Genomic DNA, 18,862 nt, shown 5'->3' on the forward strand with positions numbered 1-18,862 from the left:
TACATTTGTATTAGACTGCACAATTTATTTTTCCCATAGGCCCTTATGACTCTGCTGAGACATATCTGATCTTAGGAATTAGAAAAACTTTACTGTTAATGCAGATTGGGCCCATAGAAGAAACCAGACAACCAATCTTACTCTATGTTTAGATGCTCCAAAACATCCAAAATATCTGTAAAACACAGTATAAAACCTGGTTTCTTGAGGAATGCGATACAGATCTAACTTATGCTCATACCTCTCAATTGCTGTTTAAAAAGGAGAAATATGGCCAAAGCTCTTTGGCCATACTTCACCTGTTCTTCTCTGAATATGGGTCACAGGAGTACAGAATTAAGTGCACTCCTGTGACCCATATTCAGCTGACACCAGGCTAAAGTCTGTTGTCTGTTGACGTCACATTATCGCTCCATGCTCTGCAGGGATTCAGACAATAACGTCATGTTTCAGCCAGATACCTTACCAGCAGCTGGCTCAACCTCTACATAACCCAGGGCTCCAGCAAGCACTGGAGGGGCAGAGCAGTGACTGAAAGTCACACTCTCTGTTCAAAGAGGACCTGAGAACTGGGTGATCAGTGGTTTTTCTCCGTGTGGAGCCTGTAGGGGACAGCTGCAGCATCGGATGCATACACGATAGTAAGCTTTTCTGGCATTGACCTTTCTTGCATACTGGTAGGTAACTAATATCAGGGGTCAAACTCCTAACTCTGTAATAGTTGTACAAGTTGATCTCTAATTGTATCCCTCAGCTGCCTCTGTGCTGCTTTGATACTGAAAATATGACTGTCAACCAATGCCCTTTGTAAGTAAAGAATTAAAAAAAAACAAAATTAAAGAGAGATTGACTGTTTAGATGATAACAGTTAAAAAAAAAAAAAAAAAAAAAAAAAAAGGAGATCAGATCATAACACTTAAATCATAACTACAAAATACATACTTGCATGGAAGAATGCGCACAACATCTTTGGGTTTGTAGTTTTCTATACATACTGCACAATTCTCTGCCTCAATATCGACACCCTAGTTTGAGGAAAGGAAACACAAAACAATAAGTGGAGGGAAATCAATAACAATAGATCATCACATCAGTGGAGAGTTAATAACCAGGAGTTGTGCTTTGACTGCTTCTGCTTGACTGCTTCTGCTTGCAAGTGTTGTTTTTGGGGGTGTTTTATTTTCTCCCCTCCTTTATTTGATACATTTGCTAGCAGTTTTTAAAAGACCTTTTTTGCTGACACTTTTTAAACAGCATTTTTTTCCCCTCTTTCTTCCTCCCAAATTAGGGGAGGGGTTAATTGTTCACAGGTGTATAAAGGTAGTTATACAAACTCCCCCTTGAGCTTGCTCCCTGATTGTGGCTTGCATGTGGATTTTCTGAACATAAGTGGATTTTTTTGAACTAAAGTGGAGAGTTAATAACCAGGAGTTGAAAACAGGAGTTAAGACAGGAGTCTCTAACCTCTATCCTACATCCATCCTCCCCTCCATTTTAAAGATCCCACTGCAAGGGGCAACCAGACAGCTTTCCAGAAATGTCAGGCTGACAGCAAGCCAGATTCACCGGATCAGAGTGTTTTAAAGGGACAACCGCAGCCAGGTAAGCTCGCACCTCCACTCCCCCCCCCCCCAGTGATTGTTCCAGGGACTCTGTCCGACCGCCTACGGGGATCAGGAAGGAATTTTTGCCCCACTGGTGCATTTGGCTGCTACTGTCAGGGGGTTTTTTGCCTTCCTCTGGAACAACCATAGGTTAGCATACCCCTACCTCCGGCCTCCTTTCCATTTTTTACGCTATCCTAGGACGACTATTCCAGATCACAGCCAGACTTCTTTTCTAAGCGGAGACCTCCACCTTAAGTAAAGGCAGCTGGAACAGCCAGCAACCGAATACAACAACTCCTTCCGCATCCATATAGGCATCCCCTGATCAACTTGCGCGCTAATAGCCTCAAGCACGGCGGCAAGTCTGATACCTAGCCCCACCTCAGGATCAATACCCTGATCAGGATCATAATCTTAGGCCCATAGTACCATCAACAGCATCCACAAACCATGTGCTACTTCAAATACTCAGCTGAAGTTCTGCACAGACTAAGGAACATCAACACCACATTGCCATCTTCCATACAAAAAATACTTCAAAGAGAACAACTATTAAAAACCGGACGACAAGCAGCTCCCAACCACAGGAAGACATCTACTCGACCACTACAATTAGATTGCGCCTTGATTAACGCCAGGTCTGCAGTCAAACATAGACTGGAAGTACACGACTTCATCATCGAGAACAATGTAGATTGTCTCTTCATCACCGAAAGCTGGTTAACCTCTGACTGCAACACCATCCTCACCGAATTGGTGCCGGAAAACTACAGGATCCTAACCGAACACCGGATAGGGAAAAAAGGAGGAGGCCTAGCAGTGATCTTTAAAGGTCACCTGGATCTCACTAAACCATCATCTCAGAACCCAGTGTCTTTTATGGAAACCCTGACGCTACATTTTCAACCAACACCCCATGACACCACTCATATTCTACTGTGCTACAGACCACCGGGACCAAAGTCCAATCTTCTTTCACCCCTCACGGAAATCTTTGCAATGCACACCCTAAAATTCAAAAATTTCCTGGCACTCGGAGATTTCAACCTTTGGGCAAATGAGCCTAAAGACCCCATCGCGACTGCCTGCATCAATCAACTAGAAGAACTGGGTCTACAGCAACTGATAAAGACTCCCACGCATGGGTCAGGACACACCCTGGACCTCATTTTCAAACAGAACATCGACGTCAACATATGCGACAACATAACTCTGCCATGGACGGATCACCACGCCATCAAATTCAAAATCACTACCAACATCACCAACGCAAAACAGAAACCTGTAACAACGCACTGGACCAGATCGCATAAAAAACTGTACTCCGAAGCCTTCAAAACCACTCTGTCCAAAAAAATATCTACAATAACCTTAAACCACTCTACGGAGGAAACACTCAACTCCCTGAACAAGGCATTACTGCAATCAGCAGACTCGATAGCACCAAAACGCAGGGCTCTCATCAGGAAGAAAAATGCTGGATGGTTTAATAGCTCCATCTCCGTACTAAAGCAAGAACGCAGAAGAGCGGAAAGAACATGGAGAAGAAATCCCACCGAGGAAAACCTATTTAACTACAAAGGTCTGACAGAGAATTATCGGAAAGCAATCTTCAAAGCCAAAAAGGATCACTTCTCATATACAATCTCAACGGCCGCAAACCAACCACGGGAACTGTTTAAACTGGTTAATCAATCAATGAATCCGGTGTGCCTAGAACCCCCAGAAAGCGAATCCCAGGATTACTGTGACAAACTGTCAGATTTTTTCATCGATAAAGTCAAAACCATCAGGGAAACAATTTGTCAGAAGAAAACATCCGACCTCAGCCAGCAAATACATAAAGAGGATGTCCGCACCAACATACCGCAACCGCCAAAATTTTCACTATCCCCAATTACCGTAGACACCGCAAAAAACATCATTAATAAACTGCGTGACAGTACCTCACCTATTGACATCATCCCCACAAAACTACTGAAAGAATGCTCCGACATCGTGGCTCCAACCATAACCCACCTCATAAACCGATCATTCCACGAAGGGATTGTTCCCAGCATCCTCAAACAAGGCATCGTCAAACCTCTACTCAAGAAACCAAACCTGGACCCTCAGGATCCAAACAACCGTAGGCCAATTACAAGCCTCAACACCATTTCTAAGATCATGGAGAAAGCTGTAGTACATCAGCTACAACTTCACCTGGATACTCACAAACTCCTGGACCCGCTGCAATCAGGCTTCCGCCCGGGTCATGGAACAGAAACAGCTCTCCTCAAGATTTGGGATGACGCCCTCGAAGCGGCAGATGACGGAGAGCCGTGTCTCCTCGTACTGCTAGACCTAAGTGCAGCGTTTGATACAGTAGATCACAATACTCTACTCGTCCGCCTCACAGAAGTAGCCGGAGTCCAAGACATAGATCTCCATTGGTTCGCGTCCTTCCTAGGAAATCGGTCACAGACAGTGAAACTAGGAAAATTCCTCTCCGAAACTCGGGCAGTCACCTGCGGAGTCCCTCAAGGCTCTCCGTTGTCACCCGTTCTCTTCAACATTTACATTCGCCCACTCCTTCAAATCATCAGATGCTCAGATCTCTGCATCCACTCTTACGCTGACGACACGCAACTTTATTTCCGGATCAATGGAAAAAAAGATCACCAACAACAACTTGAAAACTGCCTCAAATCAATAGAGGACTGGATGACCACCAACTCCCTCCAGCTGAACCAATCAAAGACAGAGCTTCTTATCTTACACCCAAATCATAAGCCCGCAACCAAAACCTCCTGGTCTCCACCAACCGTCTTTGGGCAGACTATCTCCCCAAAGACCAAAGCCAAGAGTCTCGGGGTTATTTTAGACGCACAAATGTCAATGGATGCGCAAATAGGAGCAGTAGTCAGTCGATCTCACCATCTGCTGCGCATGCTTCGCAGACTCATCCCTTTTATCCCAAAGAATGACAAAGCAGTGGTAGTTGGAACAATCATTAATTCACGACTGGACTACGCAAACTCGCTTTACATAGGATTACCACAATATCAACTTGCGCGATTACAACTGATCCAAAACACGGCGGCAAGGCTGATAACAGGAAAAAAACCCTGGGAATCCATTTCTCCTTCACTGAGGAGCTTACATTGGCTAACCGTAAAAAATCGGATCACGTTCAAGACCCTTTGCCTCACCCACAAATGCGTGCATAGAGAAGCTCCGCAATACCTAATGGAGAAAATAAATCATTACACACCAAACCGCAGTCTTCGATCAGCCAACAAAAACCTCCTCCTCGTGCCCAAAGCCCGGTATAAATCCAAGGGGGATCGGAGATTCGCTGTCCAAGGGCCTCGGCTATGGAATGCTCTACCAATAAACATCCGCCTGGAAGAAAATCACCTGGCTTTTAGGAAAAAACTCAAGACCTTCCTCTTTTAGCAGATGATCAAAGTTTGCCACAGCGCCTAGAGGCGATTCAGTTCGCATTGTGCGCTATATAAGTATTTCATTCATTCATTCATTCATTCACATAAACACCAGTGACTGAAAGTTTGAAATCAGCAGGAGTAAGTCATAATCTGCACAGATCACACTGCAAATATTTCTGAGGACAAGACCTTGATGACGAGAAGTGGAAGCTGCCTAGAAGAAAGGAGACCTGTTTGCCTAGGTTCATTTAGCACCCGTACTGCAGAACACATTAGTACACCAAACTGTGTAGTGTATTGTAGAAATCCAATCTCCAATACTCACTTACCAACTTTCATTCAAGTGCAAGGAACACAAACCCCCCTAAATGCTTGTGATGGTATATGTTGTGTAAATAAATTGGACATGTTCTGTAAGTGTTACAGTAAAGCTTGACAAACACTAGTAGAATTTTTGGTTGAAATTTTTTTCTTTTGAAATTTTGATTTTGTTATAGTTAGTGAGGTCAAAACGACATTTGTTTTCAACAGTGATATGGAAAAAAATGAAAGGTGCAAGATGGAAATGCTTTCCTAGAACAAATTATTTTGCATGAATGTCTTTTAGTTTGGGAAAAAAATATTTTCATATTGAAAAATCAACTGTTAAAAGTACCGTATTTTTCCGTCTATAAGACGCCCCCATGTATAAGACGCCCCCCACGTATAAGACGCCCCCCACTTTTGCAACCCAGAATTAAGAAATCCATATTTTAAACAGGTAAAACAGAACACAGTTTTATTTAGTAATTAACTTTTACATACCAGTATATTATGCATCATATCACTTTATTCAACCTCTGTTGCATCAATGTTCTCTTCTTCATCACTAGTTCCAGATAGAATTCTTCTTTTGCATCATTGCTGTCTTCTGAGTCACAGTCAACTGTCTCTCTGCAGCTCTATTCCCATGCTCTTTTGCATAGCTAACTACACTGAGTTTTAATTTTGCAGAATAAGACAGTCTCTTACTTTTATTATTCTGTGACATCTTGGGCTCAAAACGCTCTGCTCTCTGCATCTGCGCAGTCTCCACGTCGAACGGGATCGTATATGCGCACTCTCCACCTCCTCCTCTACCTCCAGCTGACGTCACTAACATATGGCTCGTGATTGGAGGAAGCCGTTCACAAGCTATGACCATCTAGGCACCCGCACGGCTCTCTCCCAGGCTGACTGACCGTGTATAAGACGCTGCTCGAATTTCAGGCTAACAATTTAAGGATAAAGTAGCGTCTTATACACGGAAAAATACGGTAAACAAATTTTTCAAGTACACTGTACTTTTGCACACCATTTATCAATTCTCTGCTGGCCTCATCAAATGCACTGACAAGAGTTTTCATACGAGCGTTTAAAAATGTACCAGTGTACAGGCAGTTTAAAGGTTAGTGCTAAATACTTTGCACTGAAGGCTAGTAGCACCAATCAAAAAGGTCACTTTGCAGGTGAGATATTTAGGGGAATAGATCTTATGGATTCAACGGGTGTTCTCTGGAGCGAGGGGCTAGGGAAAGGGCTATGCAGCCGGCTCTGACTCTAAGAAGCACGCTGAGAGATGGGGCCAGCTGTCAGACATCTGGATGGATCCCAACAATACTGTCCAGATCCTTTCAGAGCCTGAAGCAGCTCTGCCTCATCATCTGATAGTTGGCAATAACCAACTGAGAACAAAAAGTAAAATGTATTCCTGTGACCCACAAGAGAAGTATGGTCAAAAAAGATTTGGCCATACTTCTCTTTTAAGAGCTGGGCTTTAACAGCCATGCTTTTAAAGCTAGTGAATAAGAAGCAGGATATAATAAAGGGCCCTAAGACATCAAGTCTGACTTGTTTGGGAAAGGCCATAGGTTGCCTCCTAATGGTCTGAGTACATCTGTGTACCAGGTTCTCCTGGGCCAGTTTAGTGCAATAACAATCATTTCTACTCTTGCTAAATTTTATGAAATTAGATGAGGTAGAACACACACTGGATAGATTAGCTTAAATGGAGACCAGGGGAATATAAAGACATCTGGTGACAGTGCTAGAGAATCCTTGGTCCTGGTCACAAACAGGTAAGCTTGATGTTGAATCTGGAAGCTAGGATAGCCACATCCGGGATCCCCCATTTCTGACATATCAAATGGAAGGGGTCAGGGTGAATGGCACATTCCCCTTGATCCAGGCAGTGGCAGCTTAGGTAATCCACATTCTAGTTTTTCACAGAAATTGCTGGAAAGAAAGTCCCTATGGGAGTTTTTGAATCTTTTGCTGTGGAAGTAGAACCCTCCAACCTGGGAATGGATTTGTAAAGTGCCTCACCAAAAAGAAATCCTTCTTCAAAAGGCACGCATAGAAGGCATCTTACAGACAACTTTAGCAATCCAGGCTTTGAGTCACAAGTTTCACATGTGCATGTGAACAGAGTTTGGAACCATCCTGGGAAATTGTTCCATTACATATTCTAGGGCAGGGATCTCCAAACTATGGCCCTCCAGTTGTTCAGGAACTACAATTCGCATCATACCTAGTCATGTCTGAATGTCAGAGTTTTACAATGCCTAATGGGATGTGTAGTTCTGCAACAGCTGGAGGGCCATAGTTTGGAGATCCCCGTTCTAGGGTATCCACAAAAAAGAGCAAGACTGAAGGCAATTGTAATTGCTCACATAGAGCATGGTCCTGTAATACAGGATAGTGTTGGTTGTTCATTGCCACAGTGCAGTTTGACAGACAGAAAAAGCTGGTTGCAGAGCTGGGCCTGCAAGTGTAAAGGGCCCTTTCACACCGATGTGCTTATGTGCAGCTTAAAGCGTTTGTTAACCTAAAAAAAATACAGTGTTTGTGCTGTGTAATATGGCCCCCTGTATCACCTGAAATACCTGGCCGATTCTGCCCTCCCCCCTGTAAACTGACCATAGTTTATCATGGCTGCTAAGCCCCAACACCGTTGTCAGTTTACGTGCTTCAGTCATCCACAGCTATCTGCAGCTCTCCTCTGTCCTCCTATCCCCCCTCCCTGCCTGTAAGCTTGTGACAGTGTCCGCCCCCTCCCCTCCTGTTGCTAATAAAGCTATATTTTGATGATACAATCCCCTCTGTTAAATAAGGACATGTGACCCACTGCATGTGTTGCATAAAAAAAAGATACCGATTTCTACCCGATTTCAGAGCACCTCCCGGAGCTCACGTGACTGCTGGCCACTCTCCTCCTGGCTGATATCAGCCAGAGTTCTCAATTCCGTCCGCTGGAGCTGTCAGCACAGCATAGGAGAGCAGCGAGGAATCACATGAGCATTGGGAGCCGCTCTGAAATCAGGTAGAAATCAACATCTTTTTAATAAAACACATGCAGTGGGGCGCATGTCTGTTTAGCAGAGGGGGTAGTAGCATCATAATATAGTGGCTTTACAACCACTTTAAGGGCTCTTTCACACCGATGCACCTTCCTATTGAATTACAATGGAAGGTGCCTTTTGGTGCTCTTTTAAAAAAAAAAAAATCGCACCGAAGATGCAGCATGCAGGGCTTTAAAAATCGCAGTACACTTACAGTGTGAACAGTTACATAGAATTTAACAGGTAATAGTTTTCATGACCGAGATGGCAGAATCAACTACCAGAACAGGCCACATATTATTAAATTCCTTTTTTACTACTTTACAAAGTGCCATTATACATAATTCTCTGTTGTATAATGTCATGGAGGTTTAATGTGCCATCTTGATACTTGCTTACACTCTGCAAGCACATAATTCCAGCCTTTCCAGGCTGATCTAATATATCTAAAAATATCCAGAAAAATGCATTTCAAAAATATTACATTGATTTGTGTTTTAATGAGTGAAATAAGTATTTAATCCCCTATCAATCAGCAAGATTTCTGGCTCCCAGGTGTCTTCTATACAGCTAATGAGCCGAGATTAGGAGCACTCTCTTAAAGGGAGTACTCTTAATCTCAGCTTGTTACCTGTATAAAGACACCTGTAAACAGAAGCAATCAGATTCCAATCCCCCCACCATGGCCAAGACCAAAGAGCTGTCCAAGGATGTCAGGGACAAGACTGTAGACCTAAACAAGGCTGGAATGGGCTTCATTCATGGAGGGAGCCTTAAGGTTCGAGTTAACAAACAGCCTTGAAACCTTAATGATTTGGAGAGAATCTGAAAAGAGGAGTGGGACAAAATCCCTCCCGAGATGTTTGCAAACCTGGTGGCCAACTACAGGAAACGTCTGATCTCTGATTGCAAACAAGGGTTTTGCGAAGTGGTCAAATACTTATTTCACTGATTAAAATACAAATCAATTTATAACTTTTTTGAAATGCATTTTTCTGTATTTTTTGTTGATCATTTCTTTGTCAGTGGGCAAATGTACAAAATCAGCAGCTGATCAAATCCATTTTTCCCTAAATGTATACTATATTTGACAAATTAAAGCAGGCAATGTTAGCAGGAAAATGTCCATCCTGTAGACAAATGTCTCAAATGGAGTACAAAGTTGATGTAAAATGTAAATGTAAAAAGATGTTTTAGCTTGCATACTGCATTTCTTGGTCAGCAGAAAAAATAAAATAAAAATCAAGGATCTTAGAGGGCAAATACAGGCCAAGTTATTCATCAGAGAAAACCGCTTTAATATCACTTGATAAGTATAGTAAAAAATCCATTTACCTTTTCTCCTCTTTTCACCCTGTGTAGCTGTAGCTGGCTAATTGCTTTTTTGGTTTCTTTGCGGTTGCTCTTGAAAAGCAGAGGAGAAAAAAAGGATCAATATTTAACACCGAAAAGCCAACCTTCAGAAATATAGACAGCACTGCTTGATGCTAAGAAAACAAGCTTTTTATAACGTTATGCTATTTTAGTAATTTTGGATATTAGGATGGAGAATGATTGCCGTATGAGGTTATTTCATTAAGAGACACTGGTCTCTACAGTTTTACTCCCCTGCAAGAAAAGATAGAAGATGCCAGAGGGGCAAGTAAATCCTTTCTCCCACCTCTCTTCCATTCCAGCACTGCAGCCCTGTTAAGAAATTCAATACCTGGACCAGGAGTTTTGGATGCCCATGTCCCCCACGCCAAGCCGATTCTTTCTGCCCGCCCCCTACAGGACTCAGCAATGATGTAGGGGGTCAGAGGAAAAAAACGGTGCACAGAGAGGGACACATGCATCTGAAAGTCACATGCTAAAGAGGCTTTCCAAGTCTGCAGCACTGGAATAGAGGAGAGGTAGGACAAACAGGCTGCTGCAGAGGAGAGTATATGTTGTCTTTTCCTGCAGGGGAGAAACGTTCAAAGCTGTCGAGACCCAATATAATACTTCTGAGGCTTTTAAAAAGATAAAGATTGCAGATGTGTGAACTGTCTGATTCTGTGAATTCATACTTTTCATGAATATCCTTTAGTAAAAATCACAGAGTCAATAAATCCCAGCTGCTTTAATAAATTCAAAACTTGTATATTTCTTAGAGGATCAAGCAAATCAAAATGTTTCATTTTCAATACAGCAAACTATTTAGAACACAATAGACTTCTAATCCTTTGAACAGCCTTACTCTAAAGTATCCTAATAGAATCTCTTTTAAAATGTTAAAAGTGGTTGTAAACGCAAATTTAAAGAAAAATGTAAAAAAACAAAAAAAACAAAAAAACAAACACTGGTTTATACTTGTGCCTCTGTGCAATGGAGCTACCCCGAACCTCCTCTTCTTGTGTCCCCCACTGGTACTTCTGCCTCCTCTTTGCAAGTGCCCCCATAGGAAGGCGCTTCCTATAGGGGCACTCATGCAGGCTCGCTCCTGAGCCTGACTGTCTGCGTCTACAGACAATGGGGCTCAGCCCAGCTCCCTCATCATTGGCATTGTTCGACAGCAGTGGGAGATGATGGCTGCCACAGGAAGGGAGGGAGAGAGCTGCTGCAGAAGGGCAGATTGCTGGATCGAGTGAAGGCTTGTTCCTTACAGCAATGCAAGGAAATATTTAAACTCAAGAGTTTTCCTAGCACATAATGAATTTGCTTTTAATCCACTTATTTACTAAGCTTGGTGAATAGTCTCTAATCTTTTATTCTAATGAGCCCTGTCTTACATATTCAGTTTGCAGCAAATGTGAGATTTTAATTGGCCCTGCCCACCCACCCCATTGGATAAGAGCAACTCAACAGTTAATATTAGTGCTCTCACTAGACAGTAGCAAACATATAAGTATATATTCAAGGTTCACTTGCTAGGGTATACGTGCGTACTACCATATTGTTACAGTATATCTTATCCTCCATTTGGTTCATTATTTGTATAAAAATGTTTTATGTGCAATGTAGATCTGAATCTTTACATTAACCACTAGCATCACTTTGGGGGTTATTTACGAAAGGCAAATCCACTTTGCACTACAAGTGCAAAGTGCACTTGGAAGTGCAGTTGCTGTAAATCTGAGGGGTAGATCTGAAATGAGCGGAAGCTCTGCTGATTTTATTATCCAATCACGTGCAGGCTAAAATGCTTTTTTTTCCTTGCATGTCCCCCTCGGATCTACAGCACACGAACTCCCAAATGCACTTTGCACTTGTAGTGTAAAGTGGATTTGCCTTTAGTCAATAACCTTCTATGTCCTAGTTAAAGTGTTTATCGTTGAAATCTTACATATATTAAGAATCTCATTCTTGGTTGTTAACATTTCACTTTGCAGCATTAAAATTCAAGCACAGTCAGTTCGTTATGGGACTCCATGTTTGGATGCGTTTATTCAGAACTAGTCTTACATGATTCCAATGATGCACCCATTCCCTGTCTTTTCTACTCTATCAGCAATACTAGTGCATTCATTTTACTGCCACATTTTATTTAAAAGTAGCACTTGCTCCAATCCCATACTCCCTGCCTTACACAATGGTTCTCTCCCTAATATGATGTAAACCGTCAGTAACATAGCACCTTTCTCATTTACCATTAACAGACACACACAAGTTAAATCAGTAGTCATAGTCACCTGATTTCCATACTGAGCTCCTGTATACAAAAAACGCTGTATATAGTAGAAAATGAGCCAGGCCAAGGATATGATCATCATGGTGATGAAGGCAATAGCCACGAACACTACCGACTGACCACTAATAAATTCTTGGACATGGCGAGTGCCTACAGTAATCATCATCTTCACTGGAATTTGTCGTCTTAGAACTTCCATAATATCCATGCCTTTAGGATAGCCAACCATTATGACGACTGTATTGCCAGTTCCTGCAAAAATGACCAAATAATAAGACACAATTAATGTCAAAGCCAACACAAAGAACTGCAATACAACTCATGGTGCTTGGATCCACAGATAAAATAAACATCATTTTTGCAATTTGTCTATTTAAAAAAAGAAGGGTAAAAGAACATGTAAAATGAAAGTATTGAAAACATTAGGAGTACTTCTGGTTTCCAGAGGAAGCCGATGACAAATTTAACATGAAAACCTAGGTAGACGGCAACAAAGCCAGATATACAGGCAGACATTTTAATAAAGCAAAAAACAAAACAACTGCATGTGTAGAGTGTACTTCTAATTAAAGTATATCTTTGAAGTTATTCTGTAAAGAGCCAGTCCACTAGCTCTGAACAAAAACATGTGTAGCTTTTAATGTCATTATTATTTATCAATATAACCAAATACCCAGGAATTTCAACCACTGATGGTTGCCATGTGCAGCAGTGGCGGCAAGCCTCACACAAACCTAAGTGACATATTTGTTTTGCACAGCAGTAAATCAATGTGGTCACACTTTAGAAAGCAGCTACAATGAAACAATAATACAGATTATCAAACATACATGCATACATACATGGGATATAACATCCCAGCCAACTATTCTAATATCACAACCACAAGCTTACATTTTCCCACTTTGCTGTGGGAATACTACACTCTATAAAACCAGCCCCTGTACACTTTTCATTGCACCTAATGCCGCGTACACACGGGCGGACTGTATGGCGTACTTAGTTCGTCATACAATCCGACGGACAGTCCGTCGTACTTTCGACTGAACGGACTTGACCACACACGGATGCACAAACAGTCCGTCGAAAGCTTGCGCGATGACGTGTACAGCACGTACGACGGGACTATAAATAGGAAGTCCAATACACAGCAAAGCACCCTTCCGCCGTGTAAATCCTTTCTGGGCATGCGCCATTCTTAGTCCGTCGAACTAGCATACTGACGAGCGGATTGTCCGCTGAAACCAAAGTACGACGGACAGAATTTCGAAAAATCCGAAATTCTTAGTACGCCAGACTGCACGCTGAAAAAGTCCGCTGAAGCCCACACACGAGCAGACTGTCCGCTGAAATGTGTTTCGACGGACCAAGTACGCCATACAGTCCGCCCGTGTGTACGCGGCATAAGTTTTGGCTCCATGCACGCTGGCTAAACAAAAAGTTGCTTCTTCAGGAGTTTTGCGTTCTGCCTGTAGAAGCAGCTCAGTGTTATCCTATGTGTCCATGCACATTAGGACATTAAGAGGCATATTTTGAGTTTACCATTTCGAGGCAGGGAAAAAAAAAAAAAACCTTCTGGTTTGCGTTTCCGATTGGATCTTGGAGGCAGAAAAAAAAAAACACACCACATAAAAAACCCAACTAAACTTTGTACAAAAAAATGCTCTATATGAGTGTTTTTTACTCCAGAGATAACAGATGTTTTTTTAAGCCCATGGAGCCTTTGAGTGGTAAATCCGACAGATCTTTTGAAAACGCTCTATCATTTTTTGTTAGAAAAGTAATGCAAGCCTCCACAGTTTAGGATTAGTAAACTGCCAAAGATTACATTTATGTTTTTGGGTTTAAAGTGGTTTTAAAGGCTCAAGGTTTACCTTCAAGCATTCTATTCATTGAAGCGTTATATAATACAAAAAAAAAAGGAAAATGTGCACGTCGTTCATGCACGCAAATCGCAATCATCCCACACATGTGAGGTATCGCCACAAACGTTGGATCATGGCCAGTAATTCTAGCACTAGACCCCTTCTGTACAACTAAAGTGATAACCTGCAAAGGCTTTTAAAGCGTCGCCTATGGCTAGTAAAAAGATTACCTGTAAAATCCTTTTCTTGGAGTACATCACAAGACACAGAGCCACAGTAATTACTGTATGGGTTATATGGCACCTTCAGGTGATGGACACTGGCACATTCTAGTTAGGAAGTTCAATTCCCCATATGACCCCTCCCCTTATTGGGAGTACTTCAGTGTTGTAGCAAAGCAATACATGTGTAACCAAAGAAGGGAGGGACCTCTGTGTCCAAGAAAAGGATTTTACAGGTTAGCCGTTATAAAAAAATCTCATTTTCTTTATCGTACATCACGGGACACAGAGCCATAGTAATTACTGGATGGGATGGTCCAGAGCAATGCCACCTGAGGGGCGGGAACACAAACAAAAAGTAGGGTGCAATCAGATCTGAGGACCTATACTGCTGCCTGCAGTACACTGCGCCCAAAGTTGATATTTTCATGCCTTCTTACATCCACCTGATACATTCACCAGATTCTATGGACTGAAGACCAAGTTGCTAGTTGCGGCCTTGCAGATTTTAGCTATGGAGGCTTGGTGATGCACTGCCCATGAAGCACTAACAGCATGGTTGAGTGCGCTTTGATTTGAAAAGGTGGAAGGTTCCTCTTCAAACCATAAGTTTGAATAATTACTTGCCGAATCCATTTGGCAATCGTGGATTACAACACTGCCTGTCCTTTCCTAGGACCTTCAGGCAACACAAACAAAAACATCTGTTTTGTGAACCTGAGCAGTCATCTTCAATAGATTTTGACTGCTCTCACTACATCCAAAGAATGTAGTGACTTGTCTTCCTTAGAACAGGGTTCTGGAAAAAAATGAAGGTAATAAATATCCTGTTTTAGGTGAAAACCTGAAACCAACTATGGCAGAAAGCTAGGATGAGGACACAATACTATTCTATCCTTGCGAATTATTAAATATGGCTCTTTACAAGAAAGAGCCGCCAACTCTGATACCATTCTTGCAGAAAAAAAAGGCTACCAGAAAAGGGTTCAGGAGTGCTCTAACTGGTGGATTAAGCTGCGTTATTCCCTGTATAAAGCTTCGGACCAAAGAATGCGAAGCAAGCGGACGTTGAAGCAATACCGATAAGGCTGAGACTTGGCCCTTGATAGTACTCAAGGCCAGATTCATCTCTAACCCCATCTACAGAAAGGCAAGGATTCTACCTATGACATACTTTCTAGGATGTAAAAACAGAAAAAAAATCAGCGCAGTACAGCCCCTTTACAGAAAGATGCTGAACACCAAGGGTCAATTACCAAATCCCAAAATACAATATATCAAACAGATGGTACAGCGCTCTAACTAAAATAATTTCTAACGTATTAAAATTCATTAAAAGTCCAAAATAGCTTATGTGTCAAATAATCCATGTGAGAAATCTTCAGTGGTATAAAGTCAGGTCATGCATAAAGTGACTTGGTGCCAGGGGGGGGCCCCCACCAATGGTAGAATTGGCTGCTTACCTCATCGTGTGGACCCTTTAAATTACAGAGGGTCACATGCACTTAATATCAGCGAATGCTTATCAACTCGTCCAATTGCTGCATTCCTCCTCACAGATAATATCCGACCGGTTCACAATCGAAGATACAGCTTTCTCCCACTCAGAGTCAAATCAACTGACAAGTTTGTGGAGTACCCACATTGGATAGTTGTATGGCAGTAGTCACATTTCCTCAAACCATGTGGATAGAAAGACAAGCCATAGTGCTCTCCATAGAAAAACGTTTTAATGATGAATATACATAAAAAACACACTTACAATAACGAAGCTTCATACGATCGTTAAAATGAACAGTGGCCGCGGGTGACGTCACCTGATCTCCGTCCATACGTTATGTCCCAATGGGCAGGACTTCATCGGTGTAGGATGGGGATCACGTGACGTCAACCGCGGCCACTGTTCATTTTAATGATCGTATGAAGCTTCGCTATTAAAGTCACTAACTTTTCCTCCAATCCACTGATATAGTTGAGGAAAAAACTCTCAGTTACCTAGACAAGGACTGAAGTGTCGGAAGCAATTGCAGCCCCTGATGACCCCGATGGCTCACCCTGACCAATCTCCCTAGATTTTTCAGGGGGGGTGGTGTTGCAGAGGGGGGGGGGGTCCTCCTTAGGGCCTGAAGGTGACCCTTTTGTGCCCTTATCTTTTGTGGTATATGTACCGTTCCCTCTGGTTATGGTGCTGAGCACAAACGCAGAGGTAAAGCCAAAAAAATGCACCTACTGCTGAGCAATAGTCCAGCAACTGCTGCTGCTATTAAGCTCAGCCTGATGCAAAGTAAATGTGTCCTGGGAATGCCTGTGTCAATCAACACTCACATGCGACCCATCCGCTCTGTATGCACCTGAAAAAAAGTGGACTCTATAACTACACAGACTATGTTGTGGGGGCTGAAGCACGCCGATGCCACTAAGCTCTGCCCCCCTTTCCTCTGACCACCCACCTCTGATCGTATATGGAGGAGGGCTGGGGTGGAGGAGAGCCACCGGATGGAGGACCGCCGTAATGGCAGCAGCAGCGCGGCACACCGCCAACTGAGCCACGCTCCCTCTTCCTCCTGGGGTGATGCTGTTCAGGTGGGGGAACATTCCCAAAAGGAAAAAAAAACCCTTCCCTGCATCTTACTTGGGGCTTGGGCTGGAGGAAGTATGCAGATTGACAGAGAGGCGAGACCGACAAGCATGGAATATGGTACATATTCTTGACAGCCCCCAGTGGTGACTATAGGCATGACAGCATTTACTTTAAAGGCAAAATACCCACAAGAATTAGAAAAATTCCTTAGGAATCTCCCCTAACTTATCCAGCTGCAGGGTTCTGTGGTAAAAGACCCAAGCTTCAGCTCTCACGGTGTGTTCCATTAAAAAACCTTTAGGGACTGGGGCCCCCTTTTTAATTGAGGGATCCACAGCCCTGGGCCTGTAAAAAGCACCCCGCCAGGAATATGGCTGAAAAAAAAAAACAATACTGGATCCAGGGGTCCAGCTCTCTAAAAAGAGAAGCGTTACAGATAAAACCTTGTTTCTTCGGACACGAGGCCAAGGTACTATTCAATTCGGTCTAGAAAAAAACCTTTGAATGGATCCCGTTGCATGGCTTGCCCCAGCAAGGAATATGTGGAGCTCAGCACAGCACATCTTTACTCATGATCAACACCTTAGACACTGGTGAAAAAAAAAACTGATGTACTCCCAGTAAGTGGAGGGGTTATATGGGGAATTGAACTTCCTGTCTAGGGTGTGCCAGTATCCATCACCTAAAGGTGCCATATAACCCATACAGTAATTACTGTGGCTCTGTGTCCTGTGATGTACTATAAAGAAATTTACGTTAATTGTTGCCGTTGTGCGGGCACAATTTTAAAGTGTGATATGTTTGGTATCCATTTACTTGGCGTGACATCTTTTACATTGTACAAGCAAAAAATGGGTTCTGTATGGTTTTTTTGTTTTGCATTAAAATTAAAAAAAAAAGTGTAATTTTCTAAAAACTGCATCTGCACAAATAACGTGTGACATTAAAAAAAGAATGAAAAACCCACCAATTAATTCTCTAAGGCCTCTGCTGTTTAACATTTGGGGTTCTAACTCACTTTCTAGCAAAAAGAAAAACAAAACAAAAAAAAAAAAAAAAAAACAAACACAGGTTTTCTACATGGAAGCGAAAAGTGCCAGAAAATGACCCGTCTTCAAGGGTTTAAGCAATGCTGCTTTTAAAACACACATCTGCCAACACTGAGATGTGTAAAGCTGCCAAATATAGTCTCCAAAAGTTAAATACCACAACAGACCAGTCCTGGATAATTAATGACCATGCTATTAATGCCCTTACAATGAACACCAAAATTGGTACCTTAAAAGAAAATGAGCCAAGCCAACTTGTTCTCTGTGTTTCAGGCCAGACAACACGAGGTTCCTCTAATCTGACAGACAATGGAAGTTTTGTTGAGTTTAGCAACACAAGAGCTGGCAACAGAATAATTATTTATTGCTGATGCACTGCAGGAACTGCAAACTCAGGCATAACCTCAAGGGAGGAAAATGCCCTAGGACGTTTAACTAAACGTATTCTAATAAAGCACCAAGATAGCTGGAATCCATTTACTAAAAAATATGAATCTGCAACAACAGTGTACAAATGGAAAAATACAGTGCTTCTAAATAAATGAGGCATACATATACTTCCATCCATATAGGCCAGGCTCATGAAGAAGGCAGATGTCCAGACAGGTGCTGGGAGAGAGCTGAGCACACGAACAGCTTAACTCAACCTCTCTTGGCAAAACTATGTCAGCAAACCCCCAGGGACACTCACTGTGCGTAAAGAGCAGGAAAACGTCATATTGCGGTGTCCGTTTATTATACCATAAGGGGAGCTTTAACTCATTCACAGCTGTTTAAACCGTATACACTATATGGCATTATATATCTGAAAACAAACACATTAGCAAACAAAACAAGGATTCCATGAGTAAAATTAAAATTTACGAAAAATAGCCATCATAAAATATAATCTGATTTCAGGGCTTGTTTCACAGTGCTTGGAAAGCTAAAAACATGATTGGCTGTTAAAGAGCATGACAGAAAAATAGCTTAAATAAATTTTTATATATATATATATATATATATATATATATATATATATATATATATATATATATATATATATATATATATATATATATAAATAAAATAAAAAAAAGCAGGGAAAATACATCAGCACTTTT

At 42.1% G+C, this 18,862-nt stretch overlaps 1 protein-coding gene across 1 annotated transcript in view; it reads right to left on the reverse strand.

The window, feature by feature from the left end:
• RNF149 (ring finger protein 149) overlaps positions 1–18,862 on the reverse strand; it is a 73,369-nt gene that overhangs the window by 22,151 nt on the left and 32,356 nt on the right. Inside the window, exons 2-4 of the mRNA XM_077482650.1 lie at positions 12,045–12,295; positions 9,730–9,798; positions 943–1,025 (exon numbers count right to left, since the gene is read on the reverse strand). Of these exons, the coding sequence (XP_077338776.1) occupies positions 943–1,025; positions 9,730–9,798; positions 12,045–12,295 (403 nt within the window). The remainder of the gene's footprint in view (positions 1–942; positions 1,026–9,729; positions 9,799–12,044; positions 12,296–18,862) is intronic.

The sequence above is a fragment of the Lithobates pipiens genome, unplaced genomic scaffold, assembly GCF_037356315.1.
Source record: "Lithobates pipiens isolate NorthernLeopardFrog02 unplaced genomic scaffold, aLitPip1_a1.2 Scaffold_16, whole genome shotgun sequence".
Lineage (NCBI taxonomy): Eukaryota > Metazoa > Chordata > Amphibia > Anura > Ranidae > Lithobates > Lithobates pipiens.